This window comes from Anopheles stephensi, chromosome 2, assembly GCF_013141755.1.
Source record: "Anopheles stephensi strain Indian chromosome 2, UCI_ANSTEP_V1.0, whole genome shotgun sequence".
In the NCBI taxonomy this organism is placed as follows: Eukaryota; Metazoa; Arthropoda; class Insecta; order Diptera; family Culicidae; genus Anopheles; species Anopheles stephensi.
Genome location: NC_050202.1, coordinates 50464881 through 50483536, shown reverse-complemented (window position 1 = coordinate 50483536; position 18656 = coordinate 50464881). Strand labels below are relative to the sequence as shown.

Sequence of the window (18656 nt, the reverse complement as noted above, 5' to 3'; positions counted from 1 at the left end):
CTGTGCCGCTTCTTCACTTTCCATCATCGTCAGCGCACAAGCCAGACTCATTTGGTTGTTGTTTCGTCCTTCCGTTCGTGTTCCGATCGGGTCCGCGCGACGGTCGGCCGGTGTGTTGTCCTTCGAAGGTGGCAACCGGATAATGGATTCCAATAGGGTTCCGATATGTATAGGGATAGGGATAGGGCCGGCAGAATGAGTGTGAGATGGGGGAAAAACCGCGGAAGGGGGAAGGAAGGGAGCAGAGAACATTCCGGAAGGGACTGCGCATGTGCAGCATAGCACCATCGGAGAGAAAGTAAAATGGTTGACAGGAAAGGGGAATGGGGTGGTTCCAGAGCACGAACGAGCGAGGAGGGTGCGCGGTGACACTTCCGCCAACCACCAACTGCCCCCTCATCCACCCACCAGTTGTTTTGTGTTGATCGGCAGCAAGCAAGCAAGCACGATGATATTGGTGACGTTGGGGACTTTTCTGCACCGTGAAGTAAGAGGTACACAATTGTACAAAAACGTGTCCCTTTTTTGTGATTTTTTGTTGTTTGTTTGCTGTGTTTTAATCCTCCTTCACCCAGGCCTCCTCGCCATTTCCCAAATGCCACGACTGAAGAAAAATGGCTTCCAAAAATTGTTGTCACCGTTGGTTGATTTTTGCTCGAAGGATAGAGAGCAAGGGTGTGAGGAGAACGGGCTGTCCCCGGGCACTAGGCGGTGGGGGAAGATAATTATGTATTGTTGTGCTTAATGGCTTTTGGATCAGTTACTATTAAAACTTCCACTGCGATGGCAATGCCGGGTAGAAAAGGACAGGAAGAGAGTTAGACGGGGAGTGCCTCACACAGGTGCTCAGAGCAACTCCCTTTTAAAGCCATCGGAGCTGGTTTGTGACGATACACACAATTTTTGTCTGGAAGGTTTTTTTTGTGAATGAAAGTAAAGTATTTTTGTATAGTAAAGATATCAAGCAAAATCACAAATTTACGATCGATTGAAATTTCTTCCCTTCCAATGTCGCGCCTTGATGGAAACTTTTCGCCGTGCCTTAAACTTTTCTCACCAAACTTTTCGGGCACTAGCGACGCTCGGTTTGCCGGGTGGTGGCACGTGGCGGCGGCGACGACGGTGGCTCAACGGAAAGTTAGTTGACGGAAGTTTACAAACTTTTCGCGCGCTACTTGTCCCCATGTTTATCTTGCAACGCTTCCTCGTCTCCGCTATCGCGTACGAGACTAGCAGCACAAACATTTTCCAAACGGATGGGTAAGATGGGGAACAAGTCAAGTTTTGCGTCAAAAAGGGGTAGTAGCGCCGATTAACACCAACCAAACGGTGGTCGGGGCGCGAGAGTGGCGAGTTGCAGCAAGTTGGGCGAAAAAGTTATTCCATCACGAGAGAAGAACGTTTGCCGGTGGAGCCGGCTTTTTTGAGGGGGGGGGAGGGGGGGGGATTGAAAGGATCACAACAACCGACGCCGTCACCACCATCCTCTCACATACACACACATACAACATCTAACCCGGCATTTGCCTATGAGAAAGTTCTAAAACTCCTCCGATCCGCGAGACTTTCCCCAAAGCTGGCAACAGGACGAGTGGAGCAATGGGAGGTCCTGTTCGGATGTGAAGGTTGGTGGACGGTGCGTACAATTTCCCATCAAACTTTTGCGTACCAAAACTTCTGTCGCGGCCCCTGGTCGTGTCCAAACTTTGTTCGCCTCAACCAACTTCTGTGCTGCTCCCGAGTTTTCCCTTCAGAACTTTGGGGTTGGGGCGGATTTGGTGCGGAACAGTTTTGCTTTTGAGGTAGGTAGGGGCAAGGATATTCAGGATAGAGTGTGTGCTCTCTCACTCACGCAGCCTCCAATCGCCCTTCCCCTCCCAATCGCTTTGTCCCGCTTTGTATCTCTCGCGCTCACTCGCTCCGAGAAGAGGTCAATTGAAGCCGCGCGATGCCGAAAAGTAACTTTCCTAACTTATCGGCGGCTTCTGTGCGGGAAAGTATTAGCTAAAGTTGGAAAATGGTGTTTTGTGAGTGTGTGTGTGCGCTTTTGGGTGGTTTGAAAGAGAAAAGTCCTAGAAAAGTCATCATGTTGGTGGATTTGGTGGGTGGGTGGTGGTAGTGATGACTTAACCTGCTCCAACAACGCTATCAGAAACTTGGCCAACTTTTTGCCGTAAAGTTAGATGACTGAGATAAGGGAAAGCAAGAATGAAGCAATATTACCCCTGCTCATGAAAATGCCGGCATGATTGTAGTAGAGATGCAAATAACACACTTCACTCCGCAACGCTCTCTGCTCAGCCTGTCTCCCATTTTCTCTCCACGTGCGCGTGTGTGTGTATTAATTTAGCGGATAAGAATAAATACCGGTAGTGTAGTGAGCGCCAGCAATAAAAACACATAGAAACTTCCAGCTAAAGTCTAAACGCGCACGCTTCAACTCCTGGTGAAAATCCTTGGTTTGGCAACACTGACTGGTTGCAAGCGACAGAGAGAGAGAGAGCGAGAGAGAGAGAGAACGCCGTTCGCCACGCGGCACTTTACATTTGTCCAGTAGGCTGTGCGTCGCCATGCAGCCGGAGACTGGTTGGTCCATGGCTTGCGTTGTGGCGATGAAATGGTGGGCAAAACCTTTCTCAAGCTCTTTGGGTAACTTTAAAACATGCTTGATCTGTTTAAATTCGATTGCAATAATTTTCCGTTTCATAATTTGTTGTTTCGAGGAATTTTTTATAAAGAACCGAGAGAAATTCTTCCTTAAGAATTGTGTTCGTAGGAGGTCTCGTTCTTTATCGAGACTGTTGGCTTCCATTGCAGGAGTCGAAGCGACACGATGTTTGTGTGGGATAAATGAAGTAAATCGATCCTGGTGATATTATTGTCTTGTTCTCTTTATATTTTACATTAACAATTAATGCCTTAAAATCTAGTGAAACATTCATTACCAAACAACAGTCAAAAGTTTTCCAAACATTCTCTAGTTCGATCGAAAATTCTTTAAACTCCACAGTGTGGAAACCCGTCGGGAAAATGCTTCCTTTCAACTCGTTTTAAAGCTACTTGCTGGAAAAGTTTTCTTTTCCACTCCGCACTAGAAAGTATAAAGTTGAAATCAAGAGTAAACGAGAGAGAGAGAGAGAGAGAAAGGGATACAGAGTGAGAAAGAGTCCTCGGAATATCACGCTCACTCGCAGTAACACACCACGAATGGCAAAAGGATGGGTTGGAAAATGGTTTTTCCATTTTCTGTCTCGCTATAACCGGCAATATCCGAGTGGCTGCTTGTGTGTGCGTGTGTCCTTTTTGTTCGTTGAATACTTCTTGCTCGTGAAACTTTTCAGCCCCAGTACCATGAAAGGAGGAAGCAACTGCCACGAGGACCATTGAGGACCATTTCTTCGGCTTTAAGATTAAACTTTGCTTGAACGTTTTAAGGAGAGTACACTTCCTACCGTTTAACTCTCTATTGCATCCATCCTTTTGAAGGATCTTTAATGTCTGGACCAATTCCGAGCATCCTAAAATGACTGCAAATCCTCTTACATGCAGTTAAATGTTAAATGCTATGTTTAACTTCGGAAAATGATTATTTCACCCAGTGTTTGTTGGTGTTTTTTTTATCTAATTAAGATGGTGTTAGATGAAAGGAAGAAATTAATTAATATTATGCCTCACGTTTTTCCCCCCATTCGTCCAGCTTCCACCTTCAGGAACTGCATTCTTCTCCTTTCCCCTTCTGTCCCGTGTTCTGGTTTTGTTCGGTTTTTGTTTGCTACCAGCGCATAACTTTTCCACTTGACCGAATAACTCGCCTGATCGAACATTCGGTGGGAGGAGATCGGTTTGGTGGGAGCAGTGAAACGAAATCTCTGCCCAACGCCGTATCTGTGTTTGTTTCTTGTTTTTCAATTTTATTAACTATGGAAACAAACTTCATCCGTGGTGGCGGCGCCCGCTGTTTCTGTGCCGATGTCGGTGGCTTCTCGCTTTTCTGGAATTCCTGTTCGAGTAGCAAAAAAGGACCATCCTAGGAGGAAAGCACCGACCGGTCGTTCGCGTTCGTTCGAGCATCGTTTCTAGTCTCTCCGCCGCCGGCTTTTGTGATGTGGGTGGGGTGGTTTTTCGCCTTTAATCGTGATTCCTCCAGCGCCGTTCGCCCAAGAAGAACCAAAGGGAGCTTGTAAATTAATTACATTTTAATTAAAACTTTTCGTTTTATTGTACAAACCCCGCCGCCGCTACCGCCGCACACACTCATATCCGCCGATCGAGAACAACTCTGTAAAGTACTTCCGATCGGTCGATGCCAGGATTGTTGTGCGAGTGGGCGAGCAGCCCGCCCTGTCGGTGTTTCATCAAACTTTTGACTTGTTTTTTTCCTTGTGTGTGTGTGGATGAACCGCGCACTGCACACTCCCCTGTTGGTGGCCTCGCCAAGTTTCTACGACTTGGGAAACTTCTTGCCGGTGGTATATACACATTCCACCGAGCGTGGAGCAGAAACTTTGCACTCGACCTAGACACATGGCAAGGAAAATATGCAAAAAAAGGTAGAAGCGTCCTATAGACCCTTTTTTTCTTCTTCTGGTCCAGTGTTGTTTCACTTTTTGGATTAGAATTGAGCGTTCCCTCACAGTCCACAACTCCGCTGCGTAACACAGGAAAAGAGAATGGGAAAGATAAAAGATTGAAGATGAACCAAAGTTACACTGGGCAATGGGATGGGTGGATGGGTGGGAAAAAGTTGCGCAAAGAACTGTAGCTAAAGTGTAAAGGAAGGAAAAGTAAACTTTTCTCAAGTTCTGATATGATGGCACTCCCTCCATCCAAGTCCTGTTGGCAGGAGCCCTCGCACGGCCCCATAGTTCAAGGCAATGGGTAAATGAGAAAAGTTGGTGATTAAGTTGGTGGTCTTTTTTTTGAGTTTGTTTCCCTGCTGTGTGTGTGTGTCGACTGCCATTATGATCGTGTTGCACCTAGAGTTTGCTAATAATAGTTTTCTTTTCGCTTTCTTTCATTGCAGATTGTTGTAGTTGCATCACGGTCGTGTCGTCATCGGCTGGAGAGATTCGTACGATCTTCAAGGACGATTTTTGATAGGGAGCTGAAGTCAATCCTAGTACTCATGGTGTTTTGTGTGTGATTTTGATGGACCTTCCCATAGTGATACTCCAAAAAGTTATATTTCTTGATTCCTTTGGGAAATGATCAACAATTTAAATTTAATTTACTATTTTTTTTCTCTTATTTTTGGTTTAGTTGAACCAGCAAATGTTTATGGTGTTTTGTTTAAATATTCGACTAGAGCGTACTCAAGGACTCGAGGACTACTGTATGATCGGTAGAGAGAGAAAGAGAGAGAGAAAAGGCAACACAACCTAGCAACCGAGTGTCACGTGTGTGTGTGTGTGTGCCCGCGCGTGTGAAATACCGGTACAGTAGTGCGAGTGTGTGAGTGTGTGCGCGTGTGTGTGTATGCAACAAGAAGATAGCAACGTGTGTGGTGCGTGTACCGACGATCAGCAGCATCATCTCCTTGGTTACGGCACATCAAGAACTACTAGAATTTCCGGAAGTCTTGGTGTTTTCTTTTGGGTTCCGAACGTCGCGTGTGCGTATAGAAGCTGTGGAGGAGGTGGCTGGTGGAGATACAATAAGTGAGTGTGAACAAACAAGCAAAGAAGGAAGCAAGGACGCGGACGGGTGGACGGAAAGGAAGGAAGACATTTCGGGTCGGAACACGGAAGTGTAAACAGCAGGCGCACAACAATCCGAGCCGAACGTTTGGCCGGGCAAATCGAGCGAGCCGGTGGTTGGTAAGAACAATATGATGCCGAAACGATCACGTCTGGGTGACGTCCGCGGGCCAATTTCGAACGGACCGATGCAATCGCGCCCGTTGGTCGCCCTGCTCGATGGGCGCGACTGTTCAATCGAGATGCCCATACTGAAGGATGTGGCCACGGTTGCATTCTGCGATGCACAGAGCACATCAGAAATTCATGAAAAAGTAAGTATCTCTTCCCTTTGTGTGTTTTTAAGTGTCTGGGCGTTTGTGTGATTAATATCCGTTTGTTTTGTCCAGGTATTAAACGAAGCGGTCGGCGCGCTGATGTGGCACACAATCATTCTGACGAAGGAGGATCTGGAAAAGTTCAAAGCCCTCCGGATAATCGTCCGGATTGGGAGCGGGGTCGACAACATTGACGTGAAGGCGGCCGGCGAGCTCGGCATCGCCGTCTGCAATGTGCCCGGGTACGGCGTCGAGGAGGTCGCCGACACGACCATGTGCTTGATACTGAACCTTTACCGGCGGACCTACTGGTTGGCGAACATGGTGCGAGAAGGCAAGAAATTTACCGGCCCGGAACAGGTGCGAGATGCAGCGCAGGTAAGTCAAAATCAGCAGCAGCAGCACTCGAGGATTGTCGAGCAGAGTGTCGAGTATCGCTAACTTGTGTCCAATTTCGCTTCAGGGATGTGCCAGAATACGGGGTGATACACTCGGGTTGGTTGGACTGGGACGCATCGGCAGTGCGGTCGCGCTGCGAGCAAAAGTATTCGGCTTCAACGTGAGCTTCTACGATCCGTACCTGCCGGACGGGATCGAGAAATCGCTCGGACTCAACCGCGTCTACACACTGCAGGAACTGCTGTTCCACTCCGACTGCGTCTCGCTGCACTGTACATTAAATGAACATAATCATCACCTTATCAATGAGTTTACGATTAAACAGGTAATGGCAGCTTACAACGTTAAGCACCGTTCTGTGTTTTGATACCGTTTTCCTTCCTTTTAGATGAGACCCGGTGCATTCCTGGTAAATACGGCACGCGGTGGCCTGGTGGATGACGAGGCGCTAGCCGTCGCACTGAAGCAAGGACGAATCCGGGCAGCAGCACTAGACGTTCATGAGAATGAGCCATACAATGTATTTCAGGTTTATTCTACTACTTATACTATCTTTTTTCTCTACATACCGTTTGTGTTGATGCTATTGTTTTTGCTTGTTTTGTTTTTCTCAAGTCACACGCTCTCAACGCCGCTCACGATCGCTTTTCTCATTATCCTACTACTGACCATACCATCACAAGCGAACAAATGGGTGGCTTATCATCCAAAGAAAAAAAAAAGCAAATCTACAACTCATTTACTTTTAACCAAATCACAACGACGTTAGTTAAATGAATCCATTGTAAACCAAGTTAAAGGTTAAAAGACAATGAACTAACACGCTAATAACTCGCCGAGTACACATCTTCAGTAAAAGGCAATAAAGATCGATACAACAACAAAAACAACAACATACAGACACAAACGCGCTTTAGTATTACTAACACCATTCCGGCTAGGGCATCATTTCTCATTTGCATACTAACACGCAACAACGTCTATTTCATGCGAAGGATACAGCTGCTGTACACGTGCCCGTTCCGGTTGAGTTCCTAGTTGAGGTTAAGTTGAGAGAGTGGTTGAACTGTTTTTAGACAACTTACTCTTCAGTAATTCTTTCTATAATCAATTCAAGAGCATAGCTAAATTGCTAAATTGTTAAACTTCTGAACAAACCATTCATGTTTGACTATCTCATCTGCCATAGAATTGCAGTTGTCTTAACAAAAAGAACATGTAAAAGCCTCTTTTTGCTCCTATACCACACCAAACAGTAACTTTTGAGGCTTGTATCGGCTATTCGAAGATCATTTTTAGATCCATCAACACCGTCTACTTCTCATCCTCTGAAGAACACTCTTTAGAACACGATCTAAATGGATTTTAATTGACACAAAAAGTTAAAATATTATTATCAAAATTTGCTCGCGGAAACCTCTCATCCCTCCCGGGAAACGAATCACGTCGCCGTAACCTAGCATGAAAAAGGACAGAAAATGTAGCGAGGGAAAACAAAAACCGTGTATGCCAATGGCTTCAGCCTCCCTTTCAAAACGGTAGCCTGAAGCCATTGGCAGCAGCACCATCCCCCCAGCGTCAGTGTTTCGCTAACGTATTTCCCTTCTCCTCGTTTGTATCTTTTTTTAATGCTTAATAATCGTTGTCGTGTGCACATGGCAATAATCCGGGGAACGATGCGGCGCTGTCCTGCAGGGTGCCCTGAAAGATGCCCCCAACCTGCTCTGTACGCCACACGCTGCCTTCTACAGCGAAGCGGCCACGACGGAACTGCGCGAGATGGCGGCGAGCGAAATCCGGCGGGCAATCATTGGCAATATACCGGAGTGTCTCCGGAACTGCGTGAACAAGGAGTACTTCCTGCGCTCGTCGACGGGCGGTGGTGCCGGCGGATACTCAGAAGGTTAGTAGTCCACCCGGTTGTCCGATTTGTTGTTTGTTGTTTTTCTGTTTGTTGTCGTTGTCGTTACGCTGTCTTTTTAAACTCTCCCGACACACACACATACACAAAAAACACATTATACACACACACTCTCTCTATTGCCGATAATGCATTAGGTTCACACCATCCATCGGCTACGAACAAATGATCCATCCCCAATACTCTTCCCACTCTTCTTCTCGCAAAATCATCGATCAGCAACAGCTGCTCACACACCACAAACACATTTACACCCACAAATTTGATACACATTTTACTACGTACATGAGAAAGTTGCTTAAACTCTAAACACCCCATTTAATTGTGCAAAAAGCGATCTTCATAGACTGAAACCCCCCCTTTTTTTTTTGGAAGAAAACTGAACTAGAAGCTTCATTCTTTCACTACGATGAACACACGCTCCACACAAAAACGCCCAACTTATCAAAAATCACACCATCAAAACTGTGTCCACATAATCTCCAATCCCATCTCCATCTCAATCTCCAACAGCAGTAAAACGATGATTAACAAAATGATTTAAAAACATAACGAACCACTTCCTCTTCCATGCGTCTTGTGAATGTTGTTCATTGTCATAATGCTTTTTTAAGTTCCTTAAACACACACACACTCACACACACACACACACACACACACACACTTCACAAAACATCAAACTAAAAACCACAGTTGTGTACTAAACAAAACAAAACCTCAAAACAGAATCAGTACATTGAAGAACAAAATCTCTCTATTTTATGCTATAAATAAAATAAAAACCAAAACAAAACAAAATCCCCATATACGCAGAAAAAGTGAAATAATAATTTACAAATCAAGAAAAAAACTTATAGCTGGTATAAATGGCGGCTATTATTCAGGTGGATTACAGCAAGCCCATAGTACAACACCGCTCGAGGCACCTCACAGTGCAGGATCGCATGCGCCACCCAGCGGCGGCGGTCCCCCGCCACCGTCCGTTGCCGTAATACCGCCTGTTTCCGCTGTTACAGCGCCACCACCACAAGGTATTATACCACCTCCTCCTTCACCGAAACCACTACCACTAGTAGTACTTCTGCTTCTACTACTACTGCAACAACAACAACAACAACTACCGCCCAAAGGTCGGCACCAACACCCCCGTTACCATGACTACCACCACCACCAACCTTCATCATCACCATTATTACCTTTCCACCTTTTTTTTTATATATGTATCATGCTCAATCAAACAGGGTGTGTGAGCGTGCTAAAGAGTAAATGTTGTACAGAAGCTGGAATGAGCTTAGGAATGTCCTCTAATGTCTATCTAGTGTGCAGAAGGAAATGGTAAAATCGTAGTTTAAACTGCACGCGATACACGATACGAATCTGCTGAAAAGCAGCACCCAGCAGCTGTTTACCTTGTGGCTACTAGGATCGTTGTCATATAAGGATTCGTATCGTGTAAACGTATCTTGCTCTTTTTTAATCGTCGTAGATCGCGGATAATCACCAAGTCAACTGTTTCTTCTACACACATTTACTGCCGCTTACCCAGTTTTACAAGAGCAGACGGTATTTTATCACAAAACCTCTGCTGTTTTCTAACCCTATTCTTTGAATTATCCTTTTTGGTTCTTAAATAGGCTTATATAGGCTTGTTATTCTTCTTCCTTGGCACTACAATCTCGAGAGATCTCGGCCTGCCAATTTCTGGCTTTCTGTGACTTGATTTTACCCGTAGCAAAGTAGTCAGCCTTATGTACGGGAAGGCGCGTTCTGGATGGGATTTGAACCCTGGCCCTGCCGTGTGAAGACCGGCGCCGCTGTCGCCTCGGCCACCGGACCGCCCCCTATATAGGCTACGTGGTAATTTTGGTTGGAATAATTCCGGAATTTCGTTCTCATAGCGCTTTGACAGAGGTTACCATGGAGGGAAAAGATGAATTCAGCTCGACCCATCTACCTTCTGTCACTATGGAAATGTAGAATTATTCCATTCACTCTGCTATCACACGTGCAGCATGCGATTTTCTGTCAAAATAGAGGAGGGGAGAAGAAAATTCGGCAGTGAAATTCCGGAATTATACCAACCCAAAACACCACGTGCAATAGGCCTATTACAGGGGTTTTTAGTTGATAATTTAAAGGCATCGATTTTTTTTTGTATGGACTCCTTCGATGAAATGGTCACGCACGGCACTCACTTTTCGCTACTGAGTTACCTTAAATTTAGGAAAAAGTTAAGCAAAAGTGCTAAAATTTGTTGTTATAATAATTTATAATAAAAATAAATAATAAATAAATAAATACTTACAGTAAAAGATCTGAAAAATATAACCTTTTGGGTAGCTCAGTTGCAAAAGTGAGTGCCGTGAGTGGGGCATCTATTCAGACTTAAGCCCTTCAGATGATAAGGTGAATCAATTACCTTTTGCTGTGAAGTAACCAGTTACAATGGGAGCCGATGATATTATACACTGCCCGTCCAATGTCATGCTGCTTTGTTTGCCATTTCATGTCAAGAGTCAGCAACAAAAGATCGCTGCTTCACCTTATCAGTTGAAAAACACCGAAAGTCTAAACCTTTTGCTGAAGGATTTTATTTTATTTCTATTGCTGTTAGCAAGTATCTTCTGTTAGTGTAGTTGTGTGTCCTTGGCGTGGAAATTAAATACACTGCTAGTTATTGAAAATATCGAAGTAGTTTATGCACAGGGTTCCGGTTTGAAAAGTAGTTGTGTTACGATGAAAATTCACAACATTTTGCCTAAAAGTCACCAATATTTGTCTATAAGTGTTTTTTTTTTTACAATTTTTTCCGACTCCGACTTGGCAGATTGCGCACCATAAAAATATACTACACATCCGAGCCAAAATTTGTAGATTTAAATGCAAAAATTGGTGGTGCCTTAGAGGTTTTGGGGGCTAATTTTGTGACTACGACGGTGTAACGTCCCCTAAGTCAAAGTCTCATTTTGCAACTATTTTTCTCAGTAGGTAATAGTTAATACATACTTATGTGATAGGCACTGTAATTTGTATTCTTTTTACCTTGCGTGTACATTATCTTCTTTTTTGCCTATTAGAAATTTTGATTTTAAATCTAATATCTCTTCTCATGAATCGTGATGATGAGTAGAATATAGTTAGTAATGAAAAAATAATTGTGATATATAAACAGTAAAGCAGCAGGACTAAGTAGTTTACATGTTTTTGGATTTTCGTTTAGCTGTAATTTAAACATGGTAGAACGATTCACGCCTGTTTCTGGTCGCACCTTTTCGTTGCCTTCCTTTTGTGCGTTGTAGTAGTAGTATCTTGCAATATTGTGCTATTGATTGTCAAAGCTCCACAGCAAACCCCTGTGATCGGCGTCCATCCGTCCCGTCTGTCATAACTAATCCCTTCAGACCAGCTGATGATCCTCTTCCAAAACCTTTGACTTGATGTTCTTGCCATCCATATACTATCCATGTGCGGTGCGGTGTGCGTGCTGCTGGTGACCGACGATGGAACCGGTTGTTGTTTTGTTTGCGTTGTTTTTTGTTTGTTTAAATCTCTTGTTGTGTTTTCATACACCTAACTCTTACTAATCGGTTCTCGTTCTCTATCCATTTATCCTCTTTTTCCGCATCCGCCATCCATTTTTCGCTGCGATTCGATCTACTACCTCTGCGTGCGCCGAATTACACACACGAATTGAAACCAAAAAAACAAAAAACAAACAAAAATAATGAAAAATGCTCAAAAACCAACAGCCTCTTAGTGCCCCAGATCCAAGTAATCATCATTCGGTTAAGCCGGAACCATCAGAAGTACATTAGTTTTATCGTAATGAAAATAATATTATATATACATATATGCTGCTACTACCTTTACGATTGTAACAACACACCACACACACACAAGCAAAAGGATGCAGAAAAATAATTTCACGTAAGCCTCTACACCACGTTGTACACATACATTCGCGTGCAGCTGACAAAATGAACAGAGAACAGTTAGGCAGACACACAAGTAGATAAAACCAGCACCAGCAAGTCCCAGACACTTTCCCAGGGAAAAATATAAATGTAAAAGGGTAAAAAAAAGAAAACGAAGAACACACACGCGTGAAAACAACAAAACAAAACCATTTGTAATCAGCTGTAGAAATGCGTAAAGAACTATGAAGTATATGATGAATAATTTTCTTAGATCGACAAACTCTTATGCAAAAAGCAAGAGAAACAAGAAAATCGGGACGAACGAATAGGAAAAGGAAGGCAAGAGCCGGCGAACTAAATGAAATGCAATAAAAAATAAACACATAGACTACTGGTACAAAAGCAAGCTAAAAACAAAGTAAACGAAAAAAAAAAGAAGAATCAGAAAATACATACAAACACAGAGCCAGCAAATGTAAGGGAAATATAGTGAGGGAAAAAATGCAACACAAAACGAAACAAGGAAGAAGGTATAAACAATTGGAGGTGTGTGTATTAGTTGATAATACTACCGTTTATTTGACAACACAAAACGTGAATTGTAATTCTATAAATAAAACGAGAAAAAAACACACAAAGTTGAGATATGAAATGCAAAAGAAAAAGCGGAAAAAACGCGAAATGCAACTAACAAAACAAACAACAACAAAAAAAAGAAGGGAAAAGCAAGCACTAGTTACGTATAAGAAAGGATTTTATTTTTTATTGTTTAATGTGCTTTTTTGTCCTTGACAAAAAGAGAGAGAGAGAGAGAGAAAGAGAGAGAGAGAGAGAGAGAGAGAGAGAGAGAGAAATGAAATACATTGTGTACGAAAAATTAGAATAAATTAAGAGTAGAAAGAGAGGATAATGCTATTAAACATACTACTAACTAACCTACTACACAAACAAAAGCCCAACACACACACACACACAAACACAATACACACACAAACAGAGACACACAGATCCATAAATTGAATAGTAAACAAGAAACACAATAGAACACACATTTACACGTGCATATATAAATACACATACACACAAACACTCGGAGGTAGGTAAGGTATGAATTATGGGGGTAACAAAACAAAACAAAAAACACACACATACAACACGAGAATTAATGTGTAATTGATAATAATAATTGATAATAAACTATAAACGGAGGGTGAACACTTCCACTTGCTCTATTACATTAGGTGCAACAGAACACAAGATAGGCGAGGAAGAAGAGGAACAAGGTGAAGAGGGCGGGCAAGCTGAGTGCAGGGGAAACGGATATGCAATAGATTTTCCTCTTTCGCAGTAGGCAGTGTGGGGGCCAGTGTTGCAAAAGGGTTGCAAAAAGAAGAAAAAAATTATGCTGTAAAAATACTTCTTATTCCCCTGTTTTTGTTTTATTACTTTGGCTGTCAAATCCGTTATTTGGTGAGAGGTTTTGTGTGTGTCTTCTCATCATTGACGACATTTGTTGTTGCACTAGCGCAAAAAAAAAAAACAAGCAACAAAGTTAGTGGGGAATACCTAAAAGAAAAAAAAAACCTGGAAGAGTGTTTTGCATTCTCAAACATACACCACCACTACTACCATACATTCTTGTAATAACGACAACCCCAACAGAACATTTTTTTAAATGTGAGCAGCAAAGTTTTTTTTTAAAGTAAGAATAAGTTTGAATGATTGTAAATGAGCGATTGTTGAACGTGAGGGGAATATGTGTGTGTGGTAGTAATAAACGCAAAAACACACACACATTCAAGTGAGCAAGGTGTTAGGACGATTGCGTCTACTTGATTAAGACAAATGAGAGTAACGACAACCGGGCAGGACCGCGTAGTAGCAACCAAGCAAGTCAGAGTATACCTAGCAACAGGTAGCGCGAACGTTCCCAATATACGTACGTGCGTGCGTGTTTGTATGTGATCGTGCGTGTTTTGCATAAGAAAGGATGTATCTGTCGGTCATCTCCGCCCATAGAGAGAGAGAGAGATGGGCGTAACACTTAAATGCCCCTCCCGGACCTTGCATCTGTTTGCAATAATTAACAAAAAAAGGATTACTTCTACGTTGCAAATTAAAGGCAGAGAAGTATGTGTTGTACAGGCGGCGCAACAGCTTATTCTTTAGTAGTGCGCTCCTTTCCCCTTCTTTCTTTGGCCTTAGAACAAAAAGCAGACCTATTTTGTAAAATCACACACACACATGCACGCACCCACGATACGTAACGAAGAGTGAAGAATGGAAGTGGGTGTGTCGTACGTAGTAGTAGTAGTAGCTGCGAGGGAGAAACAACAACAACCAACAACAACAAACTGTCAAAATGTGCTTCTTCGTTTTAGTTTGTTTAATTTTTTCGTCAACACACATAACACCTCTCTCTCGGTTCAGGAAATATGCGAAAAGCAAGGGGGGCGGCGGCTTCATTTGTCAAAAAAGAGAAATTGAAAAACAAAACAAACAAACAAAAAAAACAATAAAAGTAATTCTTGACGGAACACGTGCTATGTGTGGAAACTGGTGGACTTTTCATTTCCTGTGTGTGTGTACGACGAAAAATGATGGATGATGGCGGGCGGGCGGGCTTTCCGTTGGCATTTCGTGTGTGTGTAATTGTGTATAAGGCAGCGCTAACTAGCTACTACCTGCTACTACTCTACTGGATAAGGATATGGAATACCGGAAGATGGAACTGATCTGACGACACTCACACACACGCACGCACGCAGGTGGAGCGCATCGTATGGAGCAGCAGTCAGAGGAAAACTCCGGTGCGCGTGGTGGCGGCATGCTGCGATGCGGTCCTGTTTCGTCGCTGGTATCTGTCGTGTGGTTCGAACTCCTCAACTGTGATTGTAATTTTTCGTTCTTTTTTACCCATTTGTTTTTTCTCGTACGCCGCTACCTAATAATTGGTTGATTGATTGATCAGTAGAAACACCACAAGAAACCACAGTTGTGCAATTGGGCTGTGCTTGTGAACCATCAATTTTTCTTCCCATCCGTTTTTTCTTCATGTACACATAACATACACACACACACATGCACACTTAAACGCACACAAACACATCTGACCCCAAATTAAAGTAGAAATGAGAAGTTATACTTCTTTAATCCTAATTTTCTTCTTCTGCACAACACTTTTCTGGGAGTTTTCTTTTATTAGGTTGACAACAGTTACTTTTTCGATTTGTTGAACGCAGGAAAGCAATATAAAAGGGATAAAGGCAGTTTTGTTGGTTCAAAGTCTGATTGAAGACCACCCACGGGCACTCACTTTTAGCAATTGAGTTACCTAAAACTCAGGGTATATGGCAGGCTTAATTGGGGAAAATTGTTGTAATAATACATTATAATAATCGAGAAATAAATAACAATAGAAAAAAGTCTGCAAAAGATAATCTCCCCCCTTGGGGAGGTAACTCAGGAGCGAAAAGTGAGTGCCCGTTCTTATTTCAAACTTGATCCCAAATGTCAACATGTTTAAAACAATCGGCTCGATTTTTATATGGCAAACAATCCAATTTGGGGCGGTCCGGTAGCAGATGCGATTGCGGCGCCGGTCTTCACACGACAGGACCGGGGTTCAAATCCCATCCCGACCGCCTCCCCGTACGTAGGGCTGACTGCTTTACTACGGGTAAAATCAAGTCACAGTAAGCCAGAAATGGCAGGCCGAGATCTCTAGAGGTTGTAGTGCCAAGGAAGAAGAAGAAGAAACAATCCAAGCAATCTGCGATTTGCTGTACGAGTTGCTTGGATTGTTTTGCCCTATCAAATTCGCGAATTGTTATAAACATGTGAGCACTTGTTGAAATATGTTTAACACTTGAGATAGGGATAGTAAGAAGATTGTCTAAAGAAAGTAATAACACCATTTTCTTTAATCATTTGTATGTATAAAACTTTTCCCTATGCAGTTCATATACAATTGCCAATGTGATACATGAGCTTGATCTGTACGTAACTGGACGTATACCATGCATAATGCTTCTGAAAGTAGCATTCACTTTTTCGATATATTTTTGATACGCTGATCCTTCTGATTGTTGTTATTTTTTTTTCTTTTGTTTGATGCAAGAAAAGGAAGTAAGATAGTAAGAGAGGATAAGAGTGATGCAAACACATAGAGGGAAAAGGCAACCATAGTAATAGTAGGAAGTAGTAGCTTAACACTAACACAACACACAATATTTGGATTCATTTGCACATTAAAATGTCCCCCCCCCCCCCACCACCCTCGAGAAACAATAACTAAATACAGCTCGAACCCAAAAAAACAAAATGGCGACAACAAAACAAAGAGCAAAACAACAACACTCCTTTAACAAACGGGCAATGCCAAACAGTATAAGCCCTATTATTGTTAACACATACTACTTCCGTTTCGTTTTCTACTCTACCTTTCCCTTCTTGTTTTTACACTGATTTTGTTTTTGTTTTCCACTCTCTCCCATTGTTCACGACCATCTTCCCGACACACACACACACACACACACACACACAAACCTTTCTCATATACGCACACGTACAACACGTACATGCCTACACACATACGCAACTAAAAATCCTGACTCCCCACTCGTCCCCCCCCCCCCCCCCCGTGCCCCTGAAACCCACCTTCCAAAACCCCCTGTGCACTGCACTCTCGCAGAAGAGTAGTGATAAAAAACAAAAACAAAAAACAAAAAAGCAAAACAAAACAAAAAACCGCAACAGCTCCAACAGAAAACTGTGGTTATAATGTGAAACTTTCTTCAACTTTCATCCCTTCAGAGATGGCGGCGAAACTCTTAGCCGGGACTACTACATGAATGAACTGACAAAACAATGCAAAACAGATACAGACAAATGTGGGGCAGAAGAACGGGCATAGAAGTAAAAGCTAAGATGTGAAAACAAACAAAACATTACACCAACACACACAACAACAACACGTACACACAAACATAAACCGAATTCTCTTCAAATCAACAGCGATTGTAAGGATCTTCGCAAGAAAGAAAGAAAAAAGAAAAACAATATGGACCGACGCGACGAAAAAGTGTGGCACAGAGAGCGAGCAGAGAGAGAGAGAGAGAGAGAGAGAGAGAGAAAGTAAAAGATTATAAGGAACTGCAGCATAGAACACTAATAACAGCTAACAACAGGGGGGAAAAAGCGAGATATGCACACGGAAGATGCAGAGCAGCAGGGCGCGCACCAGCAGCAGCAACAAGGAATCGCATGCTTTCGAGATGTGGTAGAGGGCGAAATAAGCGAAAGTCCTCCCGCGTTTTTTTTTTAAATTTTTGGTTGATAAGGACACATCTGTAAGAAATGTACGGAAAACAAACGTAACGTAACGAAGTAAAACAAAAACATGGGGAGGAAAACATAACGTCTAGAGAGAGGAAAAGCTAAAAGGAAGGAAAAAAACATTCACAGAAGAAACAAAACAAAAACAAGTGTAGGGAGGGAGCAGCACTAAGGATAAATATAGCGATGAAGAGAAAAAAAAACAACAAAAATGGCGACGAAAGATAAACCTGAAATAAATAGACGAAAACGTAGCTGTGGCTGGTGTACTTATTTTTTCCTCCTTCCTTGCTGATAATTGTCGGAATGAAATGATTGAGAAAAAGGGTTTATCGCCGGTATCGCGAAGGAGTTGAGCAGCAGTTGAAGCAGTTAAAATGTTATTCCTTTTAAATGAAATTCATCTAGTGTTCATTGCTGTTAAAATTAACGAGACGAATTAAACGACTGTTTCTTTGTAGAATTTAACCATGGCAATAAATATTTGGGAGTTATCCATTTCAGTCGCTAGAAATGGAGAATAAAATCGGACGTTGCGATCAAGGAGGACTAGTTTCTCAGTATATTTCTTCCAAGGAAATATTCCTCAGTACAAGTATAGTATATTTTCCCCTTGCTCAGTGAAGTCTGGTTTTCTACAGTAGTGGCGATAGTACAATCCCTTGCTTCCAAAATCATGCTTTTCTTCGTTCAGAGGCGCTTCAAAGTCTACGAATATTAAGCAGGTTCTTGGGGCCTAAGATCTTGCAAAGGACCCCGTAAATATCGAAATGGATTACACTTCCAATAAGCTGGTTATGGGAGCTGGGGGCCCTAGTAACGGAGAACCTTCGCAAAAATCAAAAACAACAGCCAAGTCTCTTTTTCGTCTACCTGTAGATCTAGCAGTGGAACATTTAGCAACTTTCCAATGCCTTCAACTGCGTCCAGAAACGCGAGTCGTGTAGCCTTGTACTCTACAAAAGACCTAAAAGATGATCAATATCGTGCTATCGGAGGAAGCAGCCACACACGTTGTAGTCAATTTGTCAAACGAAGAAACGTGTCCAATGCCTTGTAGGCTAGAACT

The 18656-nt window shown here is 42.8% G+C and overlaps 1 protein-coding gene across 16 annotated transcripts in view; it reads left to right on the top strand.

Moving 5' to 3' along the window:
* The window catches only part of LOC118502549 (C-terminal-binding protein), a 45835-nt gene extending 27994 nt beyond the window's left edge, over positions 1 to 17841 (top strand). For 3 of the 16 annotated variants that reach the window (XM_036034831.1, XM_036034830.1, XM_036034833.1), the window contains exons 2-8: positions 5260 to 6010; positions 6086 to 6391; positions 6477 to 6737; positions 6801 to 6941; positions 8108 to 8315; positions 9191 to 9364; positions 12083 to 14806. In XM_036034831.1, coding sequence (XP_035890724.1) covers positions 5828 to 6010; positions 6086 to 6391; positions 6477 to 6737; positions 6801 to 6941; positions 8108 to 8315; positions 9191 to 9364; positions 12083 to 12090 — 1281 coding nt within the window. In that variant the 5' untranslated portion in view covers positions 5260 to 5827 and the 3' untranslated portion in view covers positions 12091 to 14806. Of the gene's footprint in view, positions 1 to 5023; positions 5136 to 5259; positions 6011 to 6085; positions 6392 to 6476; positions 6738 to 6800; positions 6942 to 8107; positions 8316 to 9176; positions 9365 to 12082; positions 14807 to 16943 lie in introns of those variants that run through there. The other 13 variants (XM_036034836.1, XM_036034834.1, XM_036034841.1 and 10 more) reach the window with 11 other exon arrangements.
* The last annotated feature ends 815 nt before the right edge of the window (positions 17842 to 18656 follow it).